The sequence below is a fragment of the Penicillium rubens genome, assembly GCF_028828025.1.
Source record: "Penicillium rubens strain IBT 27055 chromosome Unknown utg000001l_segment0_segment0, whole genome shotgun sequence".
Taxonomy (NCBI): Eukaryota; Fungi; Ascomycota; class Eurotiomycetes; order Eurotiales; family Aspergillaceae; genus Penicillium; species Penicillium rubens.
Genome location: NW_026890599.1, coordinates 6,252,286 through 6,265,983, shown reverse-complemented (window position 1 = coordinate 6,265,983; position 13,698 = coordinate 6,252,286). Strand labels below are relative to the sequence as shown.

At 49.9% G+C, this 13,698-nt stretch overlaps 7 protein-coding genes across 7 annotated transcripts; 5 read left to right on the top strand and 2 right to left on the bottom strand.

The window, feature by feature from the left end:
• Window positions 1–501: 501 nt before the first annotated feature.
• N7525_002416 (uncharacterized protein) lies at window positions 502–2,163 on the top strand (the record flags this gene model as incomplete). Its single annotated transcript, XM_061212306.1, has 5 exons — window positions 502–866; window positions 993–1,054; window positions 1,105–1,331; window positions 1,390–1,664; window positions 1,719–2,163. 5 exons carry the CDS (start codon window positions 502–504, stop codon window positions 2,161–2,163), a joined length of 1,374 nt encoding a protein of 457 aa, XP_061071532.1.
• Window positions 2,164–3,716: 1,553 nt separating this feature from the next.
• On the top strand, window positions 3,717–4,171 carry N7525_002415 (uncharacterized protein; the record flags this gene model as incomplete). Its single annotated transcript, XM_061212305.1, has 2 exons — window positions 3,717–3,887; window positions 3,953–4,171. 2 exons carry the CDS (start codon window positions 3,717–3,719, stop codon window positions 4,169–4,171), a joined length of 390 nt encoding a protein of 129 aa, XP_061071531.1.
• Window positions 4,172–4,401: 230 nt separating this feature from the next.
• N7525_002414 (GTPase-activating protein LRG1) lies at window positions 4,402–8,274 on the top strand (the record flags this gene model as incomplete). Its single annotated transcript, XM_061212304.1, has 5 exons — window positions 4,402–4,803; window positions 4,862–6,278; window positions 6,340–7,422; window positions 7,480–7,766; window positions 7,819–8,274. 5 exons carry the CDS (start codon window positions 4,402–4,404, stop codon window positions 8,272–8,274), a joined length of 3,645 nt encoding a protein of 1,214 aa, XP_061071530.1.
• Window positions 8,275–9,578: 1,304 nt separating this feature from the next.
• Window positions 9,579–11,256, top strand: N7525_002413 (uncharacterized protein; the record flags this gene model as incomplete). The annotated part of the gene is made up of 2 exons (XM_002556893.2): window positions 9,579–9,717; window positions 9,779–11,256. The coding sequence occupies 2 exons, from the start codon at window positions 9,579–9,581 to the stop codon at window positions 11,254–11,256; spliced, it is 1,617 nt and encodes a 538-aa protein (XP_002556939.2).
• Window positions 11,257–11,545: 289 nt separating this feature from the next.
• N7525_002412 (uncharacterized protein) lies at window positions 11,546–11,851 on the bottom strand (the record flags this gene model as incomplete). The annotated part of the gene is made up of 1 exon (XM_061212303.1): window positions 11,546–11,851. One exon carries the CDS (start codon window positions 11,849–11,851, stop codon window positions 11,546–11,548), a length of 306 nt encoding a protein of 101 aa, XP_061071529.1.
• Window positions 11,852–12,016: 165 nt separating this feature from the next.
• On the bottom strand, window positions 12,017–12,682 carry N7525_002411 (uncharacterized protein; the record flags this gene model as incomplete). The annotated part of the gene is made up of 1 exon (XM_061212302.1): window positions 12,017–12,682. One exon carries the CDS (start codon window positions 12,680–12,682, stop codon window positions 12,017–12,019), a length of 666 nt encoding a protein of 221 aa, XP_061071528.1.
• A 209-nt stretch (window positions 12,683–12,891) lies between these two features.
• Window positions 12,892–13,365, top strand: N7525_002410 (alcohol dehydrogenase GroES-like domain-containing protein; the record flags this gene model as incomplete). Its single annotated transcript, XM_061212301.1, has 1 exon — window positions 12,892–13,365. The coding sequence occupies one exon, from the start codon at window positions 12,892–12,894 to the stop codon at window positions 13,363–13,365; it is 474 nt and encodes a 157-aa protein (XP_061071527.1).
• Window positions 13,366–13,698: the final 333 nt, after the last annotated feature.

The window sequence follows — 13,698 nt, the reverse complement described above, 5'->3', positions numbered from 1 at the left end:
AAGGTTGGTAATCCATCTGTTTTCTGACAAAGTTAACTGCTGTCAGGTACATACCTACCTAGGTATGCACATATGTAGTTCGACATCCTTTTTTCCATCTCCCATGACAGGTTCAACAATCATAGTACGGAACCGGACTTTGCAAAGAGTAGTCAACATCGCGTATCAACTGAATTTCTACATTTCCGGGCAGTCCAATCCACGCAGGGACCTCTTCGACTCATTACTTCAGTCCCGAATAAGCTTGGAAGCTTTGTCATAGAACGCCACGCCGAACCCTCCTTACCAGTATCATTTCCCTACCCGGTGGACTAGGCACTTGAATCTCAACAGCCGTTGAGAAAAGCCGCTAATGCATTTACCCGTCTAGTTACCCGTCTAGCTTCGAGGCCGCCGAACGATCTCGAAGGCTTTCTGGCGTCGACGAAGGCGACGACAGTGGACCAGCCCGCGCCCCACCAAACCCTCTACTACCAACAACCTATAGTAGGGGACGACACAATGCTACAGCCCTCACCTACAAACCCGATCGTCACTCAGGCTACTTCTCACTCCCAGCATTCTGGCATGGAAACCGCGAGTGATTTGCTGGCCCGGCCATTGCCGATACTCACACAAGAAATTGGGACCTACGACCCATCAAACTCTCGATCATCTATCTCAGCGAGATTGTTCCATGAATGGACGTCGTTTGAGGACGACGTTCGTCGAATAATTCAAAACGCTGATCTCAGTGGGCTTGTCCAGTGCACGGATGTCACTGCTGACACCTACGTGGTTGGAAGTGAACTTGGTCTCACCGGGCGGTTCGACAAGCATGTCTGCGACGCCGTCTCACTAGCGTGCAAGTCTGCCGGGCTCAATTTGTAATTCGGCGATCGTCAAGTCGCCCTTCCTCGGACCGACGTGATTCCTGACGTCGTTCTCCTTCAACCTGGTCAATATCGGAAGACCATTCTACCAATCGAGCTGAAGACATTCTGGACTGTCAGTCTCGATGACAACCAAATCGGCGCTGGCTGGTCTAGTATTAGCCCACTGCAATGTCGCCTGGGTAACACGTCTGAATGTTTTGTCGAAGGCACACGACTAACAGATATCTAGGCCAGCTCGTTGAACAAATGAGGGACAACAACACAGTCTATGGTGTGTTATCCACGTATACGCATACCGTATTTCTCAAGCGGGTCGAGGATTGCCGATTCCAGATGACGAAACCTATCCCGCAAGCTGCCACACAGCCATCCGTTAGGCAGTGCTTCATGGCGGCCGCTATCCTCGCCTCTGAGGACACGAAGTACCACGAGTCCCCCGACTTCGATCCAAAAATGGTACGGTAGGAAGCATTCTCCGCGCTTAGGATGTATACTAACAAAACTTTATGGATAGTTACAAACCCATACGGGCCTCCAAGCCTCGACACGCGATTCCCCCTACCGAGGCCACTCTACCCCTAACCCTTCCGCCGCGGATAATCAAATTCCTCTGCAGACATTTCACGTGACAACTCAGACAATACTCTTTGGCGGCCACGAGTCCGTTGCGATAGACTCCGTCGAGGTTATGAAGTCCGTCCGAGTTACTAAAAATAAGGCCATCTTCGAGGTCCTCTGGCATAGACAGCCCGCAGTGGCTAAGTGTTGGACGCCGTCCGACTTTCAAAGGTTTGCATTGACCAAAGTCTATTATTGAAAGCTAATATATTGGCGAACTTCTAGGTATTGGAACGAGAGGAAGACCTACGAGCTTCTCCTCGAGAAGCGCCCTGGTGGGTATTCTTTTATCCCCTCTATCTGCGCCGCAGGAGTGATCCGCTGTTCGTCATTGTTCCCATATGGGTTCATACTAGTTCTGGCGAAGGTGAAGGGAGAGCCGCTGTATAGGAGATGGGCTGATTTATATGCCCATCAGAAAGAATTTGTCTATCAGCAGGTTTTAGCCGCCGTTAATGCTCTTCGGGCCGTCGGAATTGTCTGGGCGGACCCCGGTCCGCACAACGTTCTTTACCACCAGGATGACGCCGATCCTTCTGTGTCTATCATAGACTTCGAATGTATCGAGTTGTGTAACGGGGAAGCAGTTGTAGCCAAACCGGAGATGACGGCTATATTTGGACGTGAGGCAGTCCTGCAGAGAAATGACCGAAGATATCCAGTACGCTAGGGGCCGGTGGACGAGGACAATGAGCCGGAGGACCACAGTGAAGGAATGTTTGCCCCATTCAAGGGAACTGTTGTTGGAGATGCAAGAAAAGATGATATTCGTAAGAGATAGCTAATGGCAATACATGATATGAAGGCGGTCGGGGCACCGTCCTATGATGCTCGCTTCGAAGGCCTACCAACGTCCTCGTTAGGTACATGGATAAATGAATATAACTAGTTCCCCGGAGTAAGAAATGCCTTGTAATGAATGGCATTCTCCTTTGTTATAATCAATTTCTATATCGTCAGTTATAGTAATAAATCCGTCGTCGCACTCATGCCGTCTCACTGTCGACTCCGTCGGTTTAAGGGTAGGACTGCCATCGTTTGGGTGTTCCTCCTATCTCCATCGTCGTCAATGCCTGTATGAGTGCCGCTGTCATGTACGTCATTGGTCTCGTCGTTTATACTTGGTTTAGATAGCATGCGAGCGTCGTCGAACGCGGACCGTTTGTGCCATTCGTCCCTACTGTCAAGTCGCGAGATTATGGTAAACACTGCTGGCACAGTCCTCTAACCGTATTAGGGTAAGCCCTGCTTGGCAGACCATTTCACTATGATCCCCCATAGTAAAAGCTTCATTTTTCACCCTATTTCAGTTTAATAAAACCATCATTATGGACATCTGGAGGGATATCATTATGGGAATAAATATGGGGTCGAGTATGGGGGAGATCATCCAAGTAATATGTGGCTAAGGTGGTTCAGGCGTTGTGTTTGCTTTTCTGTTCTTTCGTATTCCGATATTTTCAATGTTCTATCTTTTCTCTTCTATGACTTCAATGTTCAATGTTTTTTTAACTTACATTCCACAAATATGCATATGTTCTGTTTTCTATTTCTTCTTCTTCTTGTTAACCCACGTCATTTTCCAGCCTCCCACTTTCCACTGTACGGGTAATCACATCAACACACTATATATATGTACCTATAGCCCAATGTAATGATCAGTCTGATGAGATTCTTGAGGACTTCAGAAAGCACACTTGGGTACATGGACTATGTACATATGTAGATATTGTCTACATAATATGTACCTGTATTGAATCTTCCTGTTGTAGTAAATATTCCCAGTATTCCATGTCTTTGAGATCCAGATGTCCTTAAAAAGATATCAACATTTGAAACATCTAGACTTGACAGATATATGATATCAAAGGTTACAGACAGAATACATACGTAGCCCTAAATTAGACCTCTGATGCATTTAAGGTTGCATCTACATATGTATTACGACTAAAACACGAGACTTCCAGTAAATTAATACGAAAATAATTAGATATTCAAGCAGAATGTTCTATAAAAAGCACACTGATGGCACATAGGGGGCGATACGGAGTATGTTGTACACAGTAAGCTGTTGTCTACTCCATACATGCACTCAATACACAGTGCAATATTGATAATTGTCAGATACCCTAACTGAGTTCGATATGAATGAATTCAAGTATACTCAAGTAATGTGAAATATCCTAGTAATCCCTAATATACCAGTAGAAATGGAAATTCTATATGGACCACGTGACCCAGGGTCCCGAACTAATTAGGGGGGCAACAAATGCCCAAGCCATCTCCATCTCCATTCCTCCCCAGCCCACTTCTTTTCCCCTCGCCCTGGCACTTTATTCTTTCTTTTTCTTTTTCCCTATCTTGTATCTCGTTCTTGGAGTCCTGGAATTTGCCGTCGGTTGAGTTTGGGATGATTGTCGCCCGATAATCAGCGCCCTCTGTTGGTCTCACCTTGAAAGCTCCCCAATCCCCTCGAAAATCGGCCCCCGCGTCCTCTAGCCCGCGCGCTTTCAGACCCTTCGCTTCACAGCTACCTTCCTCTATACCCGCCTCCACAGTTCGATTCCCGTGATTTTGCGCGCGCCCTGTTCCCGTCACTACTACATCGGCCACCCCCGCGTGTCATTACATGGCGTGAGGGTGAGTACACTCTGGGGAACAACAGTGACCCCGGTTAAACCAGCCAAAGCATGGGATTCTAATTTAAGAATCAGACTCTCGACCGTACGCGCCCAGCCTACCTCCAATTTCCCGCCAATCTGTAACCGCGTTGCATCTTCGATTCAACACTTCCCGTAAATCCTGTTTACCACGTTACCTCGCCCGTTCCCTACTCTCTATTATTTGCATGCAGCGTTCGGATTCAACCCAACAAACCCCGCCGTATTTCTGCTGACGGGGGACCAATATGCCCCCCGGTGGACTCCCAGCCAGCCTGGTCGCAGGCAACCCCAGCGGCCGTCCCACCGTCGATACCTCTGGCTACGGGGCTAGCTATACGAAAAACACACCAACATCTCCTGAGGACAGTTTAATTCCGTTCGACTCACCATCGACACGAACGGGAGGCCCAAGCCCAATCACTCCGGTGAACCAGGAGGATGGTGGGCGCACGAGTCGTGGCCTGGGTCCTGACCAGGCCGGCTTCCGCGACCGCTCGACACCCCGAGATCGCTCGCGGGTGAATGGACGTCAAAATAAGTCCCCCGGCGGCTCATCGCGCCTTTGTCAAAAGTGCGGTGAATCTCTCACTGGTCAGTTTGTTCGAGCCTTGGGAGGTACTTTTCATCTGGAGTGTTTCAAGTGCGAAGTAAGTTGCTTCTTCTAGGCCTTTTGGGAATCTTTTCTAACCTCTGCACTCCTCTCAGGACTGTGGCGAGATCGTTGCTTCCAAGTTTTTCCCCGTCGATTCAGAAGATTCAAGCTGCCAATTTCCGCTTTGTGAAACCGATTACTTTAGACGACTGAGCCTCCTCTGCCACGAGTGCGGCGGCGCACTACGTGGATCATACATTACAGCCTTAGACCGGAAGTATCATATTGAGCACTTTACCTGTTCCGTCTGTCCGACCGTCTTCGGTGCTCAGGACTCTTACTATGAGCACGAGAGCAAGGTTTACTGCCACTTTCACTACTCAACCCAGTTTGCCCAGCGGTGCCATGGGTGCCACACTGCGATCCTAAAACAGTTTGTCGAGATTTTCCGCAACGGCCAAAATCAACACTGGCACCCCGAATGTTATATGATCCACAAGTTCTGGAATGTCCGGTTATCCCCTGCTGGCCAAACATGGGAGCCTCCGCCGGTGGATGAGGATGCCAGCGAAGATGAGCGAAAGCGTATTCGCGACGAGGAAGATATTATGGAAGAGAAGGTCTTTAATATTTGGAACACCCTTTCGACCTTTGAAGAATCATCGGCCGCTTGCATCTCAGATATGCTGCTTCACGTGAGCAACGGCGCTTACATCGATGGTGTTCTTGTAGCCAAGCGCTTCATTGAACATGTGGAAATCCTCTTCGGTGCAGTCGATCAGTTAGCGGATTATATCAAATCCCACGAGTTAAAAGGTAAGTCTCGCGCAGCTGATTTTACGTCGTCGGGGACGATGCCTGATTCTTTCGAACCAGAACTTTCCTATGGCCGCGAAGCCAAACTTCTCTGCAAAAAAATTGTCGCTTTCTTCGCCCTTCTATCGAAAACCCAAGAAACCGGGGTACGCAAACTCGGCGTGACCCAGGAACTTCTGTCTCTTGTTACTGGTCTCGCTCATTACCTCAAACTCCTTATCCGCATCGGTCTACAAGGTGCACTCAAGCTCGAACGCGAGAAGTCTGCGCCAGACGGGTTACAAAATTTTCTGGACCGCCTCCGTGATCTGGAATCATTGGCAGGGCGCGAAAATGACGATACACCAGTCGACTTGATGGCTGGGGTAGAAGGTTTGGCCGATCAACTCTCAGATTGCTGCATCGCCTGCAAAGAGCCAATTGACGACGAATGTGTTCAATGGGGACAGAGTCGTTGGCACACCAAACCGCCTCATCTTTCATGCAAATCATGTGAGAAGGACTTGACCGCTGATCTGCAAGACGCATTGTGGAGCGGCAGCGAGGAGCAAGTCTACTGCGGCGCTTGCGCCCACCGGATGAAACTGGGCCCCACTGTGAAGGGTGGTTTCACTCCAGTTTCAAAATTGCAGCAATTTATTTTCTTACTGAAAGTGGCACTTGCGCGGCTCCTTGCTGTACTGCGATCTGGGGGGACCTTGCCTCAAACCTCAGGTAGGACATTTTTATATTACCCCCATACCGCCGGCAGTTTGTCTAACTTGATTCGCCCCAGACGACCCCAATTTTAACGATTATGACAACAAAGACGGCCATCGGGCCACACCCCAGGTTCGCCGGGCAAACACGCGACAGTCATATGGCGGTGCCTCGCGAGATGGCTTCGAAGAAACATCGCTTGAGCAGACCGTTGGTGAGATGCGTCGGCTGCGCTCTATTCGCAACGAGCGAACCTTATCCACAACATACAAACGTGCCCGCGCATCCAGAATCATTGACGGACCAGAGGGCAGAAGTGCCCGACCGGGGTCATCTGGCAATGATGGCAGTGACCCTAGGGGTCACGGTTTCCAGATTGTTGAAGAACGGGATGCCAATGGCGAAACCGTTACCGATCTGACTTTCGGGGCCCAGGATGCTCTGACGCTAGATGACATCCCTCGCATTGTTGCTGCTGAGCAAGCCAAGGAGCAGCGACCCAATGCTTACAGACATGCTGGCACCAAGCTCATTGGGGGAACAGAGCCGATGCCCAAGTACAACCAGGGTCACCAGCGGGGAGTATCTAGTGGAAATCTGGAGGCCCTCATGGAGCCAACCCGGACCAAGCGGTACTTCTCGGAACTGACTGCTTTGGAATATTTCATCGTTCGCCACGTTGCTGTGCTACAGATGGAACCCTTGGTAGAGGGCTATTTCAACATGGAGGAACTACTATCTCTGATTGAGTCGCGCAAACCTACCATATGGAACATCTTTGGCCGTGCATTCAAGGACAACAAGAAGGGCAATAAGAAGAAGGGTGTATTCGGTGTCGGTCTGGATTATTTGGTCGAGAAGGAGGGCACAGAGTCAAGTCACGGTGTTGGCCCTGGTGCTCTCCGCATTCCGACGTTGGTTGATGATTCTGTTTGCGCTATGCGACAAATGGATATGTCTGTGGAGGGTGTCTTCCGAAAGAACGGCAATATCCGCCGATTGAAGGATACTGCGGAGCTAATCGACACCAAGTATGAGCAAGTTGATCTGACAAAGGAAACGCCTGTGCAGATCGCAGCTCTCTTGAAGAAGTTCCTCCGCGAGATGCCCGATCCGCTCTTGACTTTCAAGCTACATAGACTCTTTGTCATCTCACAAAGTAAGTTTTGATGCTATGGTAACTGGCCTGCTCGCGCAATGCTAACCTATGTCGCAGAAATGGAGGACCCGGAGAAACAAAGGCGACTACTTCACTTGACATGCTGTCTGCTCCCGAAAGCCCATCGTGATACGATGGAAGTCCTGTTTGCCTTCTTAAATTGGACATCATCCTTCTCGCATGTGGATGAAGAGTCTGGAAGCAAAATGGACATTCACAATCTTGCAACTGTCATCACGCCCAATATCCTCTATCCGAATGCCAAAAACAGCACAGTGGAGGAGAGCTTCCTGTCCATCGAGGCTGTCAACGCCCTGATCGCGTATAACGATGTATTCTGCGAAGTAAGTTGTCCAGGTTGAGGTCTTGCTGTAATTGTGCTGACTCTATCAATAGATTCCAGAAGACCTACAATCGGTGTTGGGTGATCAAAATCTGTTCCGGGAGAATGCCGAAGTGACTACCAAGGAAATCCTCAAACGATACGGCGATATTGCTCGAGGCAGCTTTGCACAGAAACCGGAGAACGGTGGCGAGACTTTCACGATCACCACCCCCAACCGAACTAATAGCACTCCCACCTCGGCGCGTATTGAGACTGATCCTTCTCAGGATGCCGCCTGGCAGATGCAAAGTTCTGTTCGCCATGTGCCCGGCCCAGGCGGACACTCTCACTCGGCAAGCACCAACGCCCAGACTGGACTTGATTTCGGTCCTCCCCCAGCAGCGTATCACCGTGACCGTAGCACCAGCAACGGTAACCAACCCATTGCAGGGGCACCTGATGGCCAGCCATCAAATGTGGCATATAGGCCGCGCCCGAGTGCAGGCGCCATGGGTGTCACTGGGTAGACTGGGTCTCCTTATACTCTTACACAACTGCAATACTGTGATACATCACCATCTGACCTCGACTTGCATCCATCCGTCTGATTCGTTTTCAATGGATCGTTTTCGTTCCTCGTTTCTTAGGACCTTCTTAGCGTTCTTTTCCTTTTGTTTTTTGTCGAGTGATAGGGCTGGTTGACGGAGTTTTCCCTTTCCTTTTTTTTTTCCATGAAAATTCCCCAAAAGTGATCAACAAGCTGCTTGGTCGCCATTGATTAGTTTTTGTTTTCTCTCTATCTCTATAGTGGCTGGGATGTCCATTTTCTTTTCCTTGTTCATTTGCATCTGATTCGAGGGATCAGCCATACCCATACCTGTCCCTCTGGGCATAAATGTCCTGTTTTTCCATTCTCTCTCGCTTTTGATTCTGAGCATGCTCATTCTTTTTTTCGTGGGCCAGGCTACGGCTATACCTAGACCCTTTTTTTTTTCCTTTCTTCTCTTCTGATTCTTCTCCCTCGGGTCTTTTGCTTAACAAGAGCCAGGGTACCTTTATTTCCTTTCTTATTTGTTCAATCAACACGATTGCCATGATATATATGTGCTGCGTAGTTGCCTAAGAGAGATACTTACATTGTAGCATACATATGTACGTATGTATTCATGGACGAAACATGAATGAAACGATCACTTTTCATTTTTATGTTCTAGCTCTATATAATCCGTACGACCTATGTGTAATTGATACTTGGTAGAAATAGAATGGTGATCTAGTAAGATAAAGAGGTAACACAACATCAAATTTTACAAATTGAACTTGTATATAGATCGAAGTATGACTGTATATAGTGTGTGATAACTAGAGGCTAACCCCATTGCTTGCAGAAGACTTAGTCGTTTACTCCTATATAGGCTGACTTACTACTTTGGGCTTCCTACTTAATTGATATAATTGCCTCTTCAGGACTAGTGAAATTCCGAAACTGTACAACTAAGGAACTACACGTACCTGTATCTACCTAGAGGTATCTACCTACGTACTAGTAGGTATGCAGGTATGCAGGTATGTATGTAAATGATTAGTCTTAGTTAATCTAAAATAATCATAGAATAAGAAAATGATATGAAAGGTCTTTTTTGAATTGGACCAAGGCATGCTCTAATATATATTATATTCCTCACGACTACCCGAGACTACCCCCAACAGTGTTGAATGAGCACCTCCTCTGATTAATATCACGACAAATATATCACTGCTATACGGGGCTGGACATCGTTGGGGGACCTCCTTCTCGCGCCAGGAGAGCTTGTCGCGCGCTACCCCTGCCATGATGCCACGACCGGATTGCCCATGGCGACAGATTGCATCGAAAGCAGATGGCATTACAGCCGACCTTGGAAACGTACCCGTCACGCTAGACGAGCTCGAAATCGATTTGTACCCTGTATCGGGCTCTCCTAACGAATGTTAGTATGCACATGCCTTAAACTTGCGAACTGAGATCAGTCCACTGATCACGGAAACTAGGCCCATGCCTCACTCAAGAGAACGTGATCGTCGTCGCATGGGATGGAGACAATGATACCAACGATCCATACAATTGGCCTCTCTGGAAGAAATGGCAGGCCACAGGCATTGGTTTGCTGGCGAGCTTTATCTGCTCAATGAATGGGACAATCCTAACAGTGGCTCATACGGCCATTGGCGAAGAGTTTCACATTTCCGATGCGACGTTCCCCAATTCCTACTGGCTAACCACATCCTGGGCCATCGGGGCAGCGCTGTGCCCGCTTCTTCTGTTTCCTGTGATGGAGGACTTTGGCGTTCGACCTGTCCTTCTCACCACCTATTTTTGTTTTGTTTGCTTTTTGATTCCTGTAGGGCTGGCAACAAACTTCGCCACGCTGATTGTGGTTCGATTCTTCAGCGGAGGATGTGTTCCGCTGATAAGCGACGCCGTTGCCGGTATTACATCGAATACTTTCCACGGCGATCGAGCCCGGAGTGTCCCAATCTGTTTGTATGTGACCATCTACCTGGCAGCGACAAGCCTGGGCCCGGTTGTTGGCTCTTCCATCCTGCAATTCCTGTCATGGCGCTGGATTGGTTACATCGAACTAATCTGGACCGCTGCCCTATTTCCGATCCTGATCTTCGGTCTTCCAGAGAGCCGCGGGCCGGCGATCCTGCTCGCCAGGGCCAAACGACTGCGCCGCGAGGGGAAGAACGCGTACACAACCGAGAAGATCGATCGGGTAACATTGCCTCGGCTTATTCTGCAGAGCGTTCAACGGCCTCTGTACATGCTATGTACGGAAGGGGTCGTGTTCGTTGCAACGGTGTGGGCTGCCTTCAGCTTGGGAACGATCTATCTGTTCACGCAGTCGGTGGAGCAGGTATACAGCGAGCTCTATGGGTGGGATCCGATCCAGTGCGGGTATATCCAAATTGCGATCGTGTTCGGGGAACTCCTGGGCGGTGGATTTTGCATCTTAACTAATCCTTGGTACTATGCATCTGCTGCCCGCAACACCGAGGCACCGGGCACGCCGATCCCAGAGGCTCGGCTACATGCATCGATCATTGGTGGATTCTTTGGTGTAACGGGCGGCATGTTCGTGTATGGGTGGGCATCGTACACTTCCATACATTGGATGGCACCCACCGTGGGCCTGGCGATGGTTGGGTTCGGGACGACAGCGGTGATCGCTGGCAATGCTAACTATCTCATCGACGCGTACAGTAAGTATGCTGTGAGCGCCCTGGGGGCAGTGGGTTTCGTCGAGAACATCTCCATCGCCTTTCTCCCTCTGGCTGCAACAGCCATGTACACGAAGCTTGGATTTCAGTGGGCCAGCTCGCTACTTGCATTTGTGTCTTTGGCCCTGGTGGCAACTCCTTTTGTAGTCCTCCAATGGGGTAAAGAGATTAGATCTTACAGTCCATTCATGCAAGAGGCCACTGTAGAGCGGCGGCGAGGCAGTGCCGCAGTGGCAGGTGTATAAGACCGTACTCGGGCCGTCGCGCCCCTTCCCGAGGTCGGTTGTTGGGGTGTCCGACATTGATCATCCTACATAATTGAGGAAGCTGGTTTGAAAACTGCCTTTGTTGAAAGAATGCAGTGCCATAGTGCCATTGAAGATGCACTATCAGATCAGTTTGTTGAATGCTATGAACGATAGATGTTTCCGAATTTGACAGCCTTCCAACCAAATTACTAAGCAACAACTAGCCCAGGGAGGACCGGGTAATCCTCACAATTCCTTTGACAGTATTGTACACGGAGGCTTAGGCTCACTCCAGATTTCCTGGCTTCAAGCTCGAAATTGACTTATCAAAATTGTACGTATCAATCCGGTCCCGATAATGACGGGCAACCTGTTCGTCAACCAGTGGCGCGGGATAGACATCGCCGCCCAGTACGTGCTCGCCGGTCGGTAGGCCCTTGAGCATCGCAGCTGCCGCATTTTCGTCGGCGAGGCCGTCGATTATGGTCCCAATACGGGCCAATGCGCTCTTCGGATACGCGGCAGCGTAGGCCAATGCTCTCAGCTGCCATTCATAGAAGGGCAAAAGCGTACCCGCGTCATCGCCACCCATGGGCTTAAAGAAATAGTTGCAGCTCACTACATGCTTGTTGACAAAGTCGAAGTCGTGTCCAATCCGGCACCTGTTGTGGACTATGATGGCAACAACGGTTTCGCTCAGGTAATCGACGGGTTGCACGACGGAAAGATCGGCGTCCAAGCAGGGGAAACTTCTCATCTAGATGCTTCCAGCAATCAAGTTGTGTAAGAAATCGCCCCGGTCGACTCGGAAGTGACCGGTCGCGGCAGAGGCAGCGACAAAGGGCACACGGTACACAGAGGCCTTGGCTCCGCGCCATCGTGCTGCGGCCACCATACGCTCTGCGATGTATTTTGAGGTGGAGTACCCGTATTCTCGTTCGGACTCGGGAACCTGATAGCCCAGATATATAGGTAAGGTTGCGAGGGTAGAGATAACATGGACTGCCTTCCCGCGGCCACGTGAAGCTAGGCGTAAGACCTCATGCGTGCTAATGACGTTCGGGCCGATATAATCGTGCAGGGGCCGCATCCAGTCGACCAAGGCGCCTGAATGACAAATGGCATCTACACAGTTGGCCAACTCGTCGAAAGCCGCGTTGGCCAGACCGAATAGAGGCTTTGCTGCATCGCCAACAACCGGGTTGAGTAGTGATGCATAGTCGGGCTTCCAGATGTCGTAGCTGGCGAGTGACTCTACCAACCGCTGCTTGCCGACGATACCCAACTCGAAAAGCTCGCGCAGAATGAAGGCGCCGACAAAGCCAGTAGCGCCTGCGATGAAGACAGACCTGGGACGTTGAGCTTCGTCTATATTGTCGAAGGTAATGTCAGGGTCGAGGTAACCTTTCCCAACTGCTTCCATGGTATGCGTGCTGCTGAGCGGCTGATTCCAAGTAGAATCCTTCGCCAAACAACTTTGTTTGCTCCGTGCTGGTGTCTCTGACTGTAGCTGAGACAGCAAGAAGTGGCTAAGGGATCTAAGGTTTGGATATTGCCATGTGATGTTCCCAGACGACAGCGTTTTGAGACTAGTCAGCGCGGCCAGCTTGTTGCGCAGCAGAATGGCCGTTAATGAATCGAATCCGATATCCTGTAAAGGTAGACAAGGAGGCCGACGCGAGACAAATGGGGACCGACGGCTTCCTCGCCACGAACGAGGAGGGCTGGAACCAGCTGCATGAAATGACGTTTGATTTGATCATTAGCACGGCAAGCTCCTTCCAAGACTTTCCTCTATCGCAGTACCTCAGCCTTCTGGGCGTGCACGGACGCTTCCACTTGGTGGGCGTGCCCGGCGGCGATGGCCTCAAGGTCTCCACCTTCGACTTCATCGGGAACGGCTGCTCCATCGGCGCTTCAAACCTCGGGGGTCGGCGCGAGGTTCTAGAAATGCTGGACTTGGCAGCCACCAAGGGTGTTAAGTCATGCGTAAAGGAGGTCCCCATATCAAAAGAAGGCATTCAAACAGCGATCAAGCAGCTAGAAACTAGCAGTGTCCGGTACCGATCTTGTCTGGTGGCTTATGACGAGGAATTCGGGGCATGAGTGGGAGAGATGGAATTTTTGGCCAGGGCCAGGAGCAGGACGTGATCACCTGTCGCAGATTCTCCGCAATATTCCTAGCGTTTACTCTCTTGCTTTTATATACTGAACACTGGAAATGAACTGGTTTATGGACTCGGCTGCCATACAATGCTCTCTGCATATTCGCCTGACCTTTTCCCTTATCCAAAATATGCCAGGGAATTGAAGTTGGTAGAAATAGGCGGTGCAAACTGTGACATGATGCTAATCACTTGCAGTTATGCTGGGCTACATATTATTCTAGTAACATACGCATATGCCTCTAGGTACTTGACCGATTTAGCTCATTTCAGT